Source organism: Octodon degus, unplaced genomic scaffold, assembly GCF_000260255.1.
Source record: "Octodon degus isolate 3935 unplaced genomic scaffold, OctDeg1.0 scaffold00131, whole genome shotgun sequence".
In the NCBI taxonomy this organism is placed as follows: Eukaryota; Metazoa; Chordata; class Mammalia; order Rodentia; family Octodontidae; genus Octodon; species Octodon degus.
This window is the reverse complement of record NW_004524707.1, coordinates 805,383-823,771: the sequence shown is the minus strand read 5'-3', so window position 1 is coordinate 823,771 and position 18,389 is coordinate 805,383. Positions and strand designations below refer to the sequence as shown.

The 18,389-nt window shown below is 48.2% G+C and overlaps 1 protein-coding gene and 1 long non-coding RNA gene across 2 annotated transcripts in view; one reads left to right on the top strand and one right to left on the bottom strand.

Moving 5' to 3' along the window:
• Mfsd4a (major facilitator superfamily domain containing 4A) overlaps positions 1 to 1,970 on the bottom strand; it is a 31,549-nt gene extending 29,579 nt beyond the window's left edge. The window contains exon 1 of the mRNA XM_004641125.2: positions 1,646 to 1,970. Coding sequence (XP_004641182.1) covers positions 1,646 to 1,875 — 230 coding nt within the window. The 5' untranslated portion in view covers positions 1,876 to 1,970. The remainder of the gene's footprint in view (positions 1 to 1,645) is intronic.
• Positions 1,742 to 18,389, top strand: part of LOC111812590 — a 19,428-nt gene continuing 2,780 nt past the window's right edge. The window contains exons 1-2 of the long non-coding RNA XR_002818059.1: positions 1,742 to 1,816; positions 13,430 to 13,548. This is a non-coding gene — a long non-coding RNA (uncharacterized LOC111812590). The remainder of the gene's footprint in view (positions 1,817 to 13,429; positions 13,549 to 18,389) is intronic.

Here is an 18,389-nt window from a genome sequence, read left to right as displayed (position 1 = left end):
TCTGTGTCCTGGCTTCCTTATGGACACAGTGAAGTTACTAGTGCTTCTCTGCAGGGCTGTGGTAAAGATGAAATGGGTTGAAGCAAGTAAAGTACTAAGAATAGTGCCTGGCCGAGAGGGAGTGCACACTGTAGTTATTCCTGTTAGCATTATCATTTGGCTTTTCTGCAAGTCAGTTTCCTGCTGCAGGACTCTTTTGGCTGCCTACACAGAGCCCAGAGGGAGGCACAAAGCTAGCCAGGAAGAGATGGCCCAGCTGCCCGCCCACCTCTACCCACTGCGCAAAGCCAGGCCTGCCAACCTGTCACCTGGGATTCTTTTCCTCCTCTTTCCTATTTGCTTTCACTACACACGTCCTTTAAAAGTTTCAAGTAAAAGAGCTTTTGTAGGTCTAAACACTGAAAGCCAATACAACACACAAAACGCCACTAGTACTGAGAGTTGTTCTCTTCATTTCTGTTGAAAATCGCTAGGTAGAATGGATCGCCAGCTTTTTCTTAAGATTTTCTAACTACTGCACATTGGATTCTATTCTAAACCCATAGAAACACCTCTGCACATCAGGAGGTTAGCTTGCTGAGAGGGAAACCCTCTGGGTTACAAGAGGGCTTGGAGAGTGAGGATAATTACTCCCTAACTGGGGTGGGGTGGGTGTCCCTCTGCTTCTCTCCATCAGCTGGGGAAGCCAGGTGCATATGAACACTCAGGCTCTAGAGTCCCTCTAAGAGCAGGCAGGAGGCCAAAAGGCCTTGACCCAGATTGGCCCCCCAGCAGGTCCTCTAGGATAGCCCAGCTGTAGTTTTGTCCTTGGGCCAGCTGCTTGCTTGAGTCCCTGCTCTCCAGAAGTACTTGCCTAGAAGCTGAGACTCAGGAAAATCACACAGCAGCCTCTGGTGCAAGTCATCTAGTCCCCGGTGCTGGGTCTGCCTCCCTGCTGTTCCTCCAGAAGGGCCTGTAGAGATGGTCATGCCCAGGGAACCAGGGAATGAGGCTCTTTCGATATCAAAAGGGGGCATTGCTGGGCATTGTGCCAGGGAGAGTCCAGAGCTCAGTCCTCCATTAGAGGCCAGGGAAGAGTGACATGGCTGAAGGGGGAGTTGGTACTACTGACCAAGGCTCACCTGACCCATCTATAATGGCCTCTGTGCTGCCCTGCTGGCCCTAGCCACCTGTCCCAACTTGATCAGGAGAGCACCACATAGAACCTACGGGCCCGTGGCCACCTGGGTGGAGGGACAGCCTCTGTCACTGATGCGGAGCAAGCTAGGAGTGGAGCCACCCGGGGGCACCTGGTCAAACCGCAGGCCAGCCCTGGCACCCAGCACTGTCCCTGTGCTGGCACCCCACCCTTTCCACCTTGCTGCCAATTCTGCCCCTGGCAGCTGGGCTATGACAACCTCAGATGGCTGTACAGGAAGGTTCCCCCACCCTGCAAACTCCACCACCTGTGCCAGCCCATGGGCTGTCAGGGTGGAGGTGGGGAGCTGTGGAAACTGGTTTTACCCTCTCTGGGGTGAGTGAAGCCAAATAAATAATTTAGAAGTCACCTGTCCCCAGAGAGATTTTAGGTGTAAGCTGGGGGTGGGGGGAGGGTGCAGCGGCAGTGCTGGGGAGGAGGGGTGGAAGGAAGAGGTGGGACACTCACGTCCTCTTGAAGATGCCCCCGAGGGCGCTGCCCAGCAGGAGGCAGAGCTGCTGGGAGAAGAAAACCCAGGAGATCTGGGGCAGCGAGCTATGTGTCTGGCAGCGCAGGTCCAGCAGCGTGGGCCCCAGGAAGGCGATGCACAGGCCGAAGCTGAAGAAGACACTCCAGTAGGTGAGCGTGGGCTGCAGGTGGCGGCGGAGCAGCTCGGACACGCGGCCGTGGCAGCCCATGACCTCGGCGGGCTGGTGGGCTGGCGGGCTCGGCGGCTGGCTCGGAGCGAGCCGGGTGCCCGAGTGCCGAGCCACCCGCGGAGGCCAGCGGGGCCCGGAGGCCGGCTGTGTGCGGGAGGGAGGCGGGGCGGGGCGGGGCGGGGCGGGGCGGCCGGGCCCCACCCCCGGATGGACCGTGCTTAAGGGGCTGGGGGCGCCCTGTCTAATCCCGAGGAGACACCTGCTCGCCCCGCCCCCGAGGCTGCAGAGCCCCTTGCCTCCCTGCTCCAGCTCACCCGCTCCCCGCCCTGCGCCGGGCGCGGGTGGAGTGCGACCCTCACTCTGGAGCCAGGGACTCCGAAAGTCTTCCTAGGAAGCAAAATTCCAGACTTTTGGGAGTGTCCAGGACTTCCACCGCAACCTCAAGGGGTTAAGCTCACTGTCCTTCAAAAGGAAACCCCAGAAACTTGGTATCCTCTCCAGCGGAGCTCCCTGGAAGGGCCTGAGCGCCTGCCCTCACCTGCCCCATATTTTCAGGTGCCGGAGGCCTTGCGGTAGGGTCCAGATTCCATCTGTCCTTCCCGGTGAGGGGAGAGAAGGGAAGTCACCTGGAGAAATCCCAGGGAGGGATTCTGGAGGAATCCTTTAGGGAAAAAAATAAGGGAAGGAGGAGGAAGGGGGGTGGGGGTGGAGAAAAAGAGGACGAGGAAGAAGAGAAGGGGGGGGGAGAGAAAAGAAAAGTCTGAGTCAGTTCTCTCCTGAAAACCCTACGCTGCTCAGGGCATAGGGTTGCTCAGGGTCCAGGATGGCTGTACTTCGAAGACCCTAACATTGACGACGCAGGCTGTTCTTTCCTCCAGGAGGCCACCGGCTCCTGCACTGGCTCCTAGAGACAGAGCAGTAAGGCCCTACAGTGTCACCTTCACACAGGTGTTCTACTACGCAAGAGCCATGACAACCATGCTCACTTGCCATTGTGGGTGACCAGGGGAAGAAGGCTGAGGAAGGGTTCCCCTGCTCACAGCTTGGTGGGAGGGTGAGTAGCCAGCTTCTCTCGAGGAGGAGGCTGGTCCTGCTCAGAGGCACGAAAGTGTCTGCTCCATCCGTCGTCGCATCCTGGGCTGCAAGCACCAAGGGACAGTTCCAGGTCCCAGGGTAGGCAATGACAGGGACTCGCTGAGCCGTGTGAGGTTAAGCCTGTACAATGCTTGTAATAACGTAAAGTTATCCTCTGGAAAAAGACACCATAGTCACATTTTTGAGTTCTCTTTGCTACTGTCACAGAATTACGGAGCCATTAGAAGCTCAGAGCTGCCAGGAGAACAACCTCCAGTCGAGTTCCCTTTCTCCGCTCCGCAGTTGCTCTTCAGTGCACACCAGTGCTGTTCTTGCCCGAGGTGGGGAACCTGCTTCCAGTGGGGGTCAGCTGTAGTGGGAGGCAGGGTCCTGCGCTAGGCACATGTTTACTGCCCACGTTTACTGCTCTGCACATAGGAGCTCCACACAGGGTGGTGGCCTTGCCCCAGCGGGTGCTTCTCCAGCTGGCACATCGAAAGTTCTTTCATATTTCACAGGGTTGGTTGTCCTCTGGGTACATCAGGCTACTGGTGCAGATTCTCTGCTGCAGTGACAGTGACCTGGGTACAGGGAGTCAGTCCACAATGTCTAGGGTGGTAGAAGCATTTATAGTTTGATCTGGGTGGTGATTCCTGTTGGGTCCCAGAGAACAGTACCCCTAAAACGTTGCTTTTATTTTTCTTGTCATTCTGAGCAATTTGATGTAATGAAAATTAAAAACAAGTTTAGGGCTGGGGAGATGGCTCAGTGGAATAAGCACTTCCCTGGCAAGTGCAAGGACCTGAGTTCAATCCCTGGTTCCGGGGGGGGGGGGGGGACAAGTTTAGAGTCAAGCTTTCTATAGCCTTTCTCACCTTTATTTATTTAGGTTCTGGGACTTGAACCTTGGCCCTCATGCATGCTAAGCATACAGCCTGTACTCTACTACAGCTACATACCAGCTCTCCCTGCAGCCTTTCTTGACCCCTTCCCATGAGTACTGTGAAATTCCTTTAACAGGATTAGGGCCACACTGCAAGGGGGAACTCAGTTGCCTTCCACCCTCATCCTGAAATCTCATCACCTGTCTCAGAAAAGGAGACGGAGGGGTGTCACACATGTAGATGGATTTCTATAACAAGATGTCATTCAAATGCCAAGAGATTGTCTCTCGGACCATCTATGACACTTACCAGCATTTACAAACCCTCAAAATGCATACTCTATACCAGTTTCTGAATAACATTATTCACATGCACAATCAGACTCATGTGATTTTCCCTGTGCTGTGGGTCTCCCTTTTGCACATTAGTTAAATGTATACATCTTTGCTCTCACTTAAGTTTTTCAGGGCTGTGAAGATAGCTCAGCGATCTAAGCACCTGCCTTGACAAGCGCAAGGTTCTATCCCTGATACCAAATGCTGAGCTGACCACCAAGATGGCGTGTGGTGGCGCACACCTGTAATCCCAGTGCTGGGGAGGCTGAAGCAGGGGATCATTACAAGTCCGAGCTGTGTAGTGATACCCTGTATCAAATACATTAAAAATTTTTTTTCAATACTGAGGATTCAACCCAGGAAGTATTGAGCTATATCCAGCCCCTTTACAGCAATTTGAGACAGCCTCACTAAGTCATCCAGGCTGACCTCGAACTCATGATTCTCCTGCCTTAGGCTCCCAATTAGATGGGATCACATGTGTGAGCCACCATGCCCCGCTTCCTATATAATCTTTGTCAGTTTATTCCAGCAAACTGTCAGAGGACGGAGGGAAATCTCCCACCATGCCTACATTGCTCATATATAAACATGTAAAAATGTACTAGTCTGTATGCTTGAGATTTCTGCATTTTATTGTATGTAAGCTATACTGCAATAAAGAAAAAAAGAGGGGCTGGGGAGATGGCTCAGTGGAATAAGTACTTCCCTGGCAAGTGCAAGGGCCTGAGTTCAATCCCTGGTTCTGCCAAAAAAAAAAAAAAAAAAGAGTAGCAAAAATGATGGGAGGTGTTGCCCTGCGAATACAATACTCAGCTATTTTGTAGTCAAAGACCTGTTGGGTGCTGGCACTGTATGAAGCCTTGGGTTAAAAGAAGCAGGTAAGAAACAGTGTAAAAATAAGTTGTATTCAGTAGTAGGAAAGGTATGAGAGACCAGAGAGGGAAGTGTTGGCTTCACCCTGAGAAGGGTAAAAGGAGCAAATGACATAGGAGCTGGACCTGAAAGAGAGCATGGGAAAGTCTTATACATTCTCTCTCTCTCTCTCTCTCTCTCTCTCTCTCTCTCTCTCTCTCTCTCCCTCTCCCCCTCATACTCTCCTTCCCCCTCGTCCTTCCTCTTCCCCTCCCCCTTATCCTCCCTTCTCTCCCTCCCCCTTCCTCTGGTCCTCCCCCTACTTTCCCTCCCCCTCCCTCTTGTCCTCTCCTCCCTCCCCCCTCTTCTATTTCCCAGCATCACACATTGCCCATCTCTTTTTAATCAATTTAAAACTTGAAACTGTAAAAGCAAAATAACTTTATTTGGGAATTAGAGAATTGCAATTTGGGAAAAATATGTTATCAGACAGCTTTGAAGAGTGCCCCAAAGAAGCTCACATTGTGAACATTCTTATGAGGAAGGGGAAACCACTGAGGACAAAGAAAGTCCCACAAGTTGCAGGAAGGAAGGCAAGTGGGGAAGGTGTGATGTCCTGACACGAGGCTGCATACATCCCTGGGCTACTTACTATTGATCACTGGGCTTTAGGTGTAAAGTCCAGTTGTCATTTGTGAGGCTTGTTACAGCTGCAACCTCCAATAAAAGGTGTTAATAGTTTTGCAGGCCTTGGTCCTGTTCAAAGGTTCTCATTCCTGTGTTATTTCTGCAGTGGTTTAAGAATTCACTTAACCTGTAGAATGCATGGGCCCTGGTCTCCTAAGGGCTCTCAATTCCTTTTTATTTTATTTTATTTATTTATTTATTTTTAAGACAGGGTCTCACTGTGTAGTTCAGGCTAGCTTTGAACTCACTATGTAACTTGCCGACTCTATCTTAAAATACTCTTCCAAAGTTACTTTTCATTTTATTTACCTTTTATTTCATACTCCTCTGGGAACCTTCCCTGGGTAAATTCTTTCAAAACCCCGTGCCAGAGAGACCCTGACCTTCTTCTTCATCCCACATGACCTCGGCAAGTCAGCTCTCAAGGTCTGCCAGCTACATCTAGACTTCCTGAGAGCCAAGACAGCTCCCACCCTACCCCACCGCCTCACGTCACAGAACCAGCCCAACGAACAGCAAGTCCTGGGTAAATAGCCGGTGCACAGAGATTATTTGCACAGAACCTTTACAATTACTTCAGGTTTTCATTTACATATCTTATCTCCCAATTAAAACAAGCTCCCCAAGGGCAGAGGTTGTCCTAGTTTTCCTTCCTGCTGTGCTTTCAGATGTCTATTCCTGGGGCTAGTGCTGTAGCTCAGTGGGAGAGGGCTTGCAGGGCTTGCCCAGGGCCCCAAGTCCTTGGCTTCGCTCTTGTGGTCATTCCTAAATAAGAGAGAGAACACAGGATGGGGGCTGGCGATGGAGCTCAGTAGTACAGCCCCCATTCAACATGCACAGGGCCCTGGGTCCCACCTCAGCACTGTAAAAATGAAAAGCTCCCTTAACTATTCTGATTTCCCTCTTTCAAATAGGAAGGGACTTAGCCTCATTTCTCACAAGCTCTAGATAGCAATCTGAGACCCCTCAAAGGTGGAATGGCTGAATCCTGGGAGGAAAGGATCTGTAGAAGTGAGGGGTTTTCTAGCTTCTGGGGACATGTTTGGGGGCTCCTTATCTGTCTACAGCCCATCTTCCAAGGTAAAGACCATGGGAATTGTTCACTGCTGGGTACCCTGATTTCTGGCTTTTCAGTGAGGGGCTGGACTAGCCTAAAATCCTGAACTTACACCTGGAAGATGGTAAGCAATAGCCGATGGCTGGTCTTGCACAGTCTGCAGGTAATCTCCATGCCATGCCAAACATGCACACATACCTCACAGCTGCCGGAATTCCTTCATGCACAAAAGTGGGCTGTACATTTTGTTTTTCTACTGTTTCTGTTAGACTACAAAACATAAAATTTTTTAAAAATGTACAAAGAGAAAAGATCCAATTACCACTAGCCTGGAGGGGAGGCATTGGACCGTAGGCTTATCTTGGTTGGCAGCATCCTCTCAGAGACCACAAGCCTGACTGCTGTGCCTAGGGCCCTGTGGTCTCTGTGCCCATAGTCTCAGAAGGCCAGGCAGGCGAGGAGAGTGGCATCTCCAGTTTAAGATCATCAAGCACACCCTGCAGTTTCTCAGGCTATTCTGGGACATGAGGACACCCCTCCCCCACCCTCAGATTTTGTCTTCTCAGCCGCCACATCACTGCCCTGCTGGATCGGCAGGTTCTGTATGACGTTGGCATGGGGCAGGCAGCAGATAGCTTGGTGCTAAGGACTGTATGTACCTGGATATCCTGAGCACTCGACCATACATGAGCGCAAACAGAGCGTCAGTGAGTGTATGTACAGTGAGCCTCCTTTGCCAAATATCCGGATGAACTTGGGATCCTCAGCCTCCTGGAAGATAAGAGGAGTGTGGTCACTGCAGGTGCCGAGGAAGACAGGAGGAGTAAGGGATGGTGAGGAGACTCAGAAACACCTTTGAGTTAGACCAGGGGCTGCCAACAAAGCGGGGAGGCATTGCACAGTAACTGGCTTTTAGTTGGTACTTAACAATGTGTGCTAGTGCCTTAAAGTACCTGCTGAAGCTAGCCTAGGGGAGTCCAAGGGATTCACTGAAATTATTTAGGGCCATCTCCTACTCACAAAGGAAACACTACTTCCCGCATCCCTGCGGGGAGCTGCTCAGCCTTAGCCCAAGCGTGCTTGAGGCCTGCAGGAGTCCATCCACCTCTCTAAAGGGAGGGAGTCCTACTTCCCCCACACGAGGGTGTTGACAGTAAGCAACTCAGGAGCTGGCACGCTCTGTTGGACATCGCTCCTCATTATCACTATTAGTAACAACACAACAAAAAGGCTGTCCTGCTTTTGGCACATGAAGGCACGGGCTAGCAAAGTGCACCCCTGGATTACAGCAAGAGCCTGTTCTGAGAACTTGTTAGAAATGCAGATTCTAGGTCTTGCCCCAGACCTGCTGAGTCACAAATTCTGGGAGTGAGGCTTGGTAATTTGTGTTTTAACAGCCCACCAGGGATTCAGAGGCAGTTACAATTTGAGAATTACTGTTTTAGAGCTACAGAGAAACAATCTAATTCCCTTTCTACAGAGAGCCATTTGCTGTTTGAAAATACTCTGTGTTCTTTGTTCCCAGCATTATCATCTCAGCTTCTTCCAACCACTCCTCCTCTGCAAGTAGTTTCCCTCCCCTTTTTATCCTGATATACCTGCTCTGAAGGTCAGGGACCCTTTCTGGTGGCTCTTAGCACAGCCCCCAGAGCCCCAAGGTCTGAGCAGCAGGGTTTTTCAGCCTTTTTTGCTGTGTAGGTTTTGACCACTGTTTCTCCCTGCCCCAGCCCAATGGCATACAAAAAAATTTTGTTTACTTTTTCTTTTTTTCGTCTTCTTCTCCTGTTTTTGTATTTGAGGGAAGGGTCTACAAGTTGTTCAAGGTCTCACTACTAGATCGGATTCATAGTGATCCACCTATTTCCAGTCTCCCAAGAGCACAGCAGGCCTGGGATGAAACCCACGGGCCCTGGGCCTGCTTGCAGGCACTTCAATCCACTGAGCTATTTGGCTGGTCTTGTGTTATAGGCCCAGAGGATGCGCTGTAAGATTCTCATGTGGAAACTGACTCAGAGGAAGACTCTGGAAGGCTTCTAGAACAAAGTACCAAGGAGTTCAGCCCTATTGGATCACATCCTGGAGCTGAAAGGCTTGGGAACCACCAGGAGATGCCCTCAAGGTCCCCACAAAGAGGTTGGGGATTGACCTAGGGTAGGCCTGTTAGATTTCCCAGAACTCCTCCTGTCCACAAAACGCATTGTGGATTGCATCTCATCTATCCCCCTAACTTCCTGTTTAAATACACATACTACAAGGTATGTAACCTATTCAGTTATGAATATTCAGCAACCCAAAAAGAAACTGGGTAGATTTTCCGAGGACCCTGAAAAGTTTGCTGTTGGTTTACATGCCCTAAATATAATCTAACCCAGTGAAATGTTCATTTCATCCTCATTTCTTGCTACAAAGCAGTAAAAAGAAAGAGGAAGTACAAGACAGGCTAATGATGAAGACTTTTCAGCTTCAGCTGCTGATAATCAGCCAATGGATGCATCAGTGTTTGGATCCCAAGAGGGACCCACGTGAGGTTAGAGCACAGGGGCTGGAAAAGCTGAATGGAGGTTATATCTCTGGGCCACCCTGGAGGGTATGTGCCAGCAGACCCCAAGCCTTTCAGCTACAGAAGGTTCCGGTCTATCAGTCAAGGCTCTGATGAAAATGCCAACTCTGGCTTGAAGAGGCACTTTGCAAATATACTGATTTAGAGCTAAAGTCAGAGAAGGTTATGTTATCCTAGAGCAGTATTTGCTAGCCAGTCAGCTCCAGATACTAGGAGTAAGATCCAGAGACTCCAACTGAGCCTGCAAGCTGGGATAAGTCATTGGTTGATGTGGCTTGTTCAGTCTTTAGTAAGCATCATGAAGTAGAGGGCAGGCAAGTATGAGTGGAAAAGGTCGACCGCACAGATAAGGCTCAGGATAAATCCTGCAGCACCCAGGTAAACCGAGGTAATCCAGAGTTATGGAAGCGAGTCAGGGGGTTTCAAGTGCCAGTGACTGGCACTGGGCAAAGGTGTGTCCTCAAGAGCTGACAAAACCTTGTCAGGCCTGTGAGGACACAGAAGACCCTTGGCACTGGAGGATGGACTGCCCTCATCTCAGGTGGGGAAGAGGTCATCCTCCCCCATGGTGGCCAGGAGAGAGAGCCTGGCCCTGGAGGCTGCCTGCACCAGCTCCTATTCTCAGTATCTTAATAGGAGCTTCTGGGACTCTAGAAGTAGTGGGCTAACAAGTTATGTTCTTTTGTAATATTAGAGTGTCTTATTCAATTCTAATTTCTCATTGGGGTGAGCTTTCATCCAGTTCCAAAGCTGTTGTGGGCTTTGAAGGAGTGAGGCAGCCAGCATCCTTTACCCCTACTCTGAGCTGCCAGTTGAAAGATTTCCATTTCCAAGTGGCCCTTAAAGTGATACCAGAGTGCCCCATCCCAGGAATTGGAAGAGATATATTCTTCCAACTCAGGGCCTCTGTCCTTCGAACCTCTAGCTACCTGTGTCCTACTTGCTAGAGACCCGGCCAACCTGAGTGTGGGCCTGATGTCTGCCAGGAGTTGGTCCCCAAGCACGGTATGGCAGCACCCTGGGGAGGGCTGTCAGTGCTACTCTGGTTGTCATTCAGCTGAAGGACCCTAATCTACACCCTCACAGAAGACAGTATTCCCTTAAGAAAGAAGCCAGGCAGGGGCTAAAACCCATTATTAATACATTTTTGGCTACAGGGTGGCTGGTTCTATAGCAGTCTCTGTACAATACACTCACTTTACCAGTTGTCGAGCCACCAAGAGACTGGATAAGATGGGCTATTCACCTATGAGTAGGACTGACACACCCTTTTAGTACAGAGCCCTGGAGACACTAACTGGTTCTCTGTCCTTAGATCTCAGATATGTCTTCTTTCCTATCCTTGTGGATCCTAACTCTCAATACTTGTTAGAGTCATCTCTCCAGGGTGAAACTCACCCCTCTCCCGCAGACACCAGAAAACAAAGAGAGAACACAAACCTTACATTACTTAGGAACCAGTAGACAACCTCAAGTTTCTTTAAAAAAGAAAGAAAGAAAAAGAAAAACTGTTGAACCAAAAAAATCTTTTTTTTTTTCCTGTTTCTTGTAGGATCCTCTTGGATGTTTCAAAAACTACCTTTAATAGAGATAATAAATGGTGATTACTTATACAAAACCTTCAGGGTGATCACATCTTCCTCCTATCAGCAACAACTACGTAAGAACTTGACAGACAGCCTAGATAAACTTGCTCTGTGTACCACCAGCCTTTAGGAGCAAATAGGCTTGCTAACAGCGTGGCTATACAACCACAGAGGCAACTAGCTTTATTAATCCCTGAGGCAAAGGGACTATCTCTGTCTCTAAAAGAAATATAAGGGGCCAGGGAGATGGCTCAGTGGAATAAGCGCTTCCCTGGCAAGCGCAAGGGCGAGTTCAATCCCTGGTTCCAGGGGGAAAAAAAAAAAAAGAAGAAGTATATAAGGGCGGGCCAGAGAGCTCAGCAGACTAAAGTGCCTGCTTAGGCAGAGCGCAGCAGCTGGAGTTCAATCCCCAACGTGCCGTGCTGGCCCAGCCTCGCCTCCAGGACGTGTGGAGACTACGATTGGGACTGGGTGTGGTGGTGTGCGCCTGTAATCCCAGCGCTTGGGAGGCTGAAAACAGGAGGATCACTACAAGTCTGATCTGTGTAGTGAGACCCTGTAGATGCTGTAGACCCTGTACTAAATACATAGAAATAAGTAAATAAATAAATAAATAAATAAAGCATGTAAATAGTGAGAGACACAACTCAGAAGCTGGCCTTCCACGATACTAAGGTCCACCAGGAATTGTCTGAGTCCTGGGTCTCCTGACCAAATGTCTGGAATTGAGGTTCTTGCTTAATGTACTGGACATGAGCTTTATTAATTCTTCTCAAAACCTTACTGTTGAGATCTCACACATTTAATCTCTTAGTCAAATTTGTTTCTTCTTGTTTGACAGTTGTTAAACTACTGGGGATGGTCAAAGCCCAATGTCAAAACCTGCCTTCATGTTCATGGCTCGTCAAAAATTCCTTGGAGGAAGATCTCAGCTCCTTGACCTCTTAGATCAGACAGGGCAGGAGTTCTTATGTCTCTGCATAGGCAGGGCCAGGGCCTGTAGTCAACAGGAAGTAGCCATGGAAGACAGACCTTCCTCCTTCAGCACTCCTTAAAGGTTTTGGGGGGCCAGTTCACTGGGGTGATAGTACAAGTAGCACAATTGGGATGGGCAGATCACTCTCCCTCCATCCGCCTGAATTTGGGCAACTCCCTAGGGCCATTTCCCCTTTCCATGGTCTTCAGGGAAGCAGAAATGAAATAACAAAGGTTCAAAAAAAAAAATCTAGCTCCAAGCCAGAGCTCCTGGCCTGACCTTCAAGTAAACTTTTCTCCACTCAGAACTTGTTAAACGTTCATACATATGGGCAGCAGCTCATGTATAATTTAATCAGAGTGGGTAATGGGACAGGTGTGTGTTTTGAGAACACCTTCTCAATCATTACTGTCGCCTCTTATTCACAGACACTAAGAGAGATGCCTGGGTTAAATGCATGTCTTTTAAACTCTGAAGGCCTAGTTTATCTATGTGCTTTTTATTTTCGTTTATCCTGATGCCACTTTCTGTTCACGCCACATTCTTATTTCTGTTGGCACAGACCTGCTCTCACCTGGGCACAATCTTCCCATTACTTTCAAGAAGTACGGCTGCTTTTTCTTTTACTCTCAGATGTATACTTTTAGATCTTTGCTCACCTTACACAAGTGCCTGGAGTTCGTCTATTGGCTCTCCCACGTGGTATCGCTACCATGCTACGGAAGAGAAGCTACTCCTCCTACCCCGCTGTCAGCCACCCTCTTTCCTTCCCACCCACTCATGCTTCTCAACCTCTGGCAATCACTAGTCTACTCTCTTTCTATGAATCAGTTTTTCCTTTCTTTTCAGTCATTGCTATTGATCCCTGGGCCTTGCACGTGCTAGGTAAGCGCTCTTCCTCGGAGCTGTCTCCGCAGCCTCACATCATCACCTTGTTGTTTTCCCCCTGTAAGTGAGAACGTCCAGTGTCTTTCCATGCCTGACTTCTTTTGCAGAACATATTGTCTCCAGTTTCATTCAAGCTGCCACAAATGCCAAGATTTCATTTTTTATGGCTGAACATACCCACTGTGTATGTTTACCATACTTTGTTTATCTATTCATCTCTTGATGAACATCCAGATTGATTCCATGACTTGGCTGCTGTGATAGTGCTTCAGTAAACATGTGAGTTAGCTGTCTCCTCAACATTGATTTCCTCTTGTCTATCTATCTATCTATCTATCTATCCATCCAGTAATGGAATAGGTCAATCATACAGCAGTTTTACTTGTAGTTTTATTTTATTCTTTTGAGATGAGATCTCACCATGTAGTTCATGCTGACCTTGAGTCCACTGGGTAGTGCAGGGTGGCCTCAGATTCTTGTGATCCTCCTGCTTTCACCTCTCAGGCACTGGAATAACCACCATGCACCACCAACCCTGGCTCATTGGAGCAGAGAGTTGCCTCTCTAGCTGTTTTAGATGTCACCTCACACTCCCATGGAATGTTACTAATGGTCATCCAAGTCACTGAGGACATCACTAAATACAACGCACCATTCTCCCAGCTGCCCTTTTTTCTGCTTAACTTTTCAGGGCTCACGTGAACATTCATTCTGCCAGGAGTCTCTGACCACCAGAACTGCCCCAGGTTCTGACCTTGTATTCCATCCACACCTTGAAAGAAGGAGGAAGGGCCCAACATTGCCAAAGAGGTATGTTTTATTGTTCTTTCTCAGCAGCTCTAATGCAAGCCCAGGTACATTGACCTCTTGGGGAAACATTTGCTTCAGTTATGGCAAACTTTGGTCATGGGCCTTTTCCAAGTGACTTTACCCTCCAGCCTCTAAGGATGACTCCCAGCCCTCCTCCATCAGGTCTTCACGCTTCCTATATAAGAACCTTAGGAGGTCAGTCCCTGTAGCATTTCCCCTATGCTGCAGCATAAGTTCTAATAAGGCCTCTTTCAGGTGCCCTTATTTTTGCCTATTCGCAATTTCTCTCTAGAGGAGAGCCTGCTGAGCTAGTTCACTAACAGTTGCTGATCAAAGGTTGTTGGCACCAAAAGCAGCCAGTAGCCAGAGTCAATAACACTGAAGTCAGATTGTAGTCACAGAATAAGAGAGCAATGCAGAATGATTGGAGTTGCCATTCCAGTGGCTGGAGGAGTTCTCGAGGCCTGGCAGTAGCTGCTGGCTCTGAGTGTGGGGAAGACCATAAACACGAAGAGCCAGTAGCCATTAGGGTCACTAAAAGCGTTATACTTTGCCAATTCATGATTTCTATAGGACTTGAGCAAAAGAACCCTCAGTTGATGAGTAAGATTTTGGTGGCCCATAAAAGGACCTTCAAGGGCTGGCCAGATAGTCCAGAGGACTAAAGTGCCTGGTTAGGCAGGCACAGCGACTGGGGTTCGATCTCCAGCATGCCGTGCCCACCCTGCTCCCAGGGTGTGCTGAGACTGCGACTGAGAGTAGGAATGATTGCACATGCCTATAATGCCAGTGTTTGGGAGGCTGAAAACTGGAGGATCACTAAGAGTCTGATTTGTGTAGTGAGACTCTGTAGACCCTGTATTAAATACATTTTTTAAAAAAAGAACCTTCGATGTTAGAAGGTCCTGAAACAAAGGATAGATGATCATGGTGGTGGCCAGCAGGAGAGAAACAGCTGAAATGCCAGCCCATGTCTGAGGTGCAGTGAGGGACCCACACTAGCTGGTTACATCCTCACTCTGCCTTTCCTTGCAAAGATCAGCTGAACTACCCATATCACAGGCTGAGGATGGAAGCTGGGTCACACACTCAGCTTCATACCTGGGGACAGGGCTAGCACAACACTTGCCCTTCATAAGCAGTTATCCAGAAAATGTTAGCTTTGCAAATACATGTCTAACTACATTAAACTTGGATTACAAAACAGAGGCAATAGTATTCATGGAAGAGTCCGTGAATGGTGTACAATTTGTCTCTTTAACCAGGAGTCCTAAAACCTTAGCTGGCTCTATAGTGGAACCATTTGGAAATGTTGAAAAGAATCTTTGGTTGGTAGAGTCTTGTGCTGGTATTTTGCAAATGCATCCGAGGTTTGTGACTGCTCAGGTAAAGCTGGAGAACAAGGCTCCAGAGAATTCACATTGCCTCCTAGAGAATGGCTTATATGTCTTTCACCATCGAGGAATTATGTGTCTTCATGGAGCTATGCTTGGGGTTTGAGTGTCCCTGGGACATAGACAAGTGGCCCTGGATCCTGGAGTTGCAGGGCATGTTGTTGTCAATAGGTCCTCCTTCAATAAGTGCACAGAACAGGTTTCTATTGAGCATCCGCATCAAAAAAATTCAGACAGCCCTAGCAGCCAGGCCTCATTTGTGTTAGGGACACTGGGCTCTGTTGCCTTCGTGTTCCTTTCTAAGCTTGCAGTAGTTTTTGGTGAGCTCGTGGTCAAAGCTGTGGTCTATGTTTCCACCTATATAGAATTTGATGATATACGTATTGTGTATTGACTTGTTTCTTCTTTGTTTTCTGTCTTTATCTTCCTTTTTCATTTTTGTTGTATTGCTTTTTGATTAGTTCATGTCTTAGTTGCTTTTCTCTCATTGCTGGGACAAATACCCAATACTCAAAATGAAGGAAGGAAAGGTTTATTTAGCTCACAGTTACTGGAGGTTTCAGTGCATACTCAGCTGGCTCCAAGGCAGAGTGGCACACAGCAGTCTTTCCTGGCAGTGGCAAAGAGCAAGAGAGCAAGAGAGAGGTAGCAGCAGCTCAGGCAGCTAACTTCTCTTCCCTCCTTACATTGTAATGCAAATTACCTGCCCCAGGGCAGGTGCAGCATCCACACCCACAATAATCAATCACAAACTCCAGAAGCTGCCCCAAGACTGCATGAGGCTTTGGAGGGACGACTAGACAAAAACCATAACATTCCTCCCCTGGACCCCCCAAGATTCATGCACATCCCTTTATGCAAAAGCCATTCTAGTCCATCTCTATGAGTTTCCAAAGTCCCAACAGTTCCAGCATTGCTGAAAAGTCTTCTCCAAGATCCAAGGCAAACTCTCAACTGTCAACCCCTATACAAATGAAAACTTAAACACTTGCAACATTCAAAGGCACAAGATAAATATTAGCATTCCAAAAAGTACACACAGCAGGATACCAAGCATTGGGACCAACACAAGTTCAAAAACCAGCAGGGCAAACATTAAGTCCTGCAGTTCCATGTGGGACATCTGAAGCAATCTGTGATGAGTTGTGAGCTCCAAAGGCCTTACATGGCTTCTCCCCTACTGCACTCGTGGTGGTAGCTCCCATGGCATCTCTCTTAAGCTGGCTTTGCTCCCTCCTTGCAGTTTCCCTGAGATGATCCACATCTCTGGCTTTTCCAGACTTCTAGGGTTTCCACTGAATAGGCTTCTCACTCACAGCTTCACACATTGTCCTCTCAGGGGCACACTGCCTGACCTCCCAGGCCTTCTTCTGAAATCAAGGTGAAGCCTTCTTACCCTCAGAACTCCTGTATTCTGAATGTGCCTAAAACCATCGCCACATGGATGATGTCAAGGTCTGCTGCCAGCTGGAGCAGTAGCCAGGCTTTCCTCTCTCTTGGCTGTCGGGGGCGAGTGCCTGGATGGCTGAACACCCTGACCCTGATTCAGAGGAATAATTTCTCCATGCCGGTGCCATTTTGGAACCTGGTGTGGCCACCTGCCGCTGCCATTCTGGAACGCGCGGGGCTCTGTGGCTTTCCCCTCAAGGCACAGTCCCTGATATTTGCATTTCTGAGGCTGCAAAAGGTGGAGACCTGCCACCTCTGGCGATTCCCTCAGGCCATCCTTTCCATTCTCTTGTTCCTTCATGGCAATGGAGATCCTCTCAGCTCCGTCTCTGCAGTCCACAGCTCTATTGGAGCTTCCTTTCTGGCCAAACTCACATTTTGGCCCATCCTGCTGGGCTTCTGGCTCTTCATTCTCAACATAAATCTGGCTAAAAGCCCCCAGCCATGCCATCACCCTAATATTTGGCTGCCTTGAAATATCTTTTGAAAGATTAATCAGTCCACCATGCTTAAACTCACTCTCAGTCAAAGTATCTGGACATGAGCAAAATGCAGACAACTTTTCTGTCAAGTCAAAACACAAACGATCTGGAGTCCAACAACCAATGCAGTTCTTCTTCCAAGCAGAAACCTCCCCAGCCTGGTCTTTACAGGATGTCTCTCCATCAGCCTTCTGGTCTTCTGAGTTCTGACCAGAATCTCCCAAGCAGAACAGCCAAAGCTGCTCCAGCTCTTCACAAGTAGGCAACATCTCCAAACCTTTCCTATCTCTTCCCAAAAGCCATTCCCAAAAGCTTGTAATCCACATGGTCAGGTTTAGCCATAGCAATGACCCCACTCCTGGCACCAAATTCTGTCTTAGTTACTCTTCTCTCATTGCTGGGACAGATACTCGACACTCAAAATGAAGGAAGGAAAGGTTTATTTAGCTCACAGTTACTGGAGGTTTCAGTGCATACTCAGTTGGCTCCAAGGCAGTAACACATGGGAGAGAGCAACCTTTCATGGCAGAGCAAAGAGCAAGAGTGCAAGAGAGAGGTAGCAGCAGCTCAAGCAGCTAACTTCTCTTTCCTCCTTACATTGAAATGCAAATTACCTGCCCCAGGGCAGGTGCAGCATCCACACCCACAATAATCAATCACAAACTCCAGAAGCGCCCCAAGACTGCATGAGGCTTTGGGGGAACAACTATACACAAACCATAACAGTTCACATACCATAATTCACATTTTATTTATCTTAAAAATATTTATTCATTTTTATCAGTACATATTGATACTGATAATGATCACATTCATCACATAGAATGGATACCTGTGCATAATACCTTAAGTTTTCTTCTTTCCTCTTGCCCACCCTGCCCTTCAAGCCTTCTCCCCCTGCCAATTTATAAAAGCTTTGTTTTCACTTTTTATCTTCCATTCTCGCTTTTTAAAAATCCCCTTTCCAGGGCTAGGGAGATAGCTCAGTAGAATAAGTACTTGCCTGGCAAACACAAGGCCCTGAGTTCAATCCCTGGTACTGGAAAAAAAGAAAAGAAAAAAAAATCCCCTTTCCCTTCCTTAATTAAACCTTATAAAGTGTATAGTCTAGTGCTTTTTAGGATTTTTTGTCAGATTTTATGATTCCTTACCACTACCAAGTACAGAACACTTTCTTCCTTTTTTCTTTCTTTCTTTTTTAAACCAGGAATCACACAACCTCACACTTGCCAGGTAGGCGCTGTGCTCCTGAGCTCTATCCCTAGACCTCAGAACACTTTTGTCACTTTAAAAAGAAACTCCAAGACTGACTGTGGTGGCGTGTGCCTGTAATCCCAGATCTTGGGAAGCTATAAACAGGTGGATCACTATGAGTCCGAGCTAATAGTGAGACCCTGAACACCTTGTAGACTCTTCCTTAAAATACAAAAGAAGAAAGAAGAAGAAGAAGAAGAAGAAGAAGAAGAAGAAGAAGAAGAAGAAGAAGAAGAAGAAGAAGAAGAAGAAGAAGAAGAGG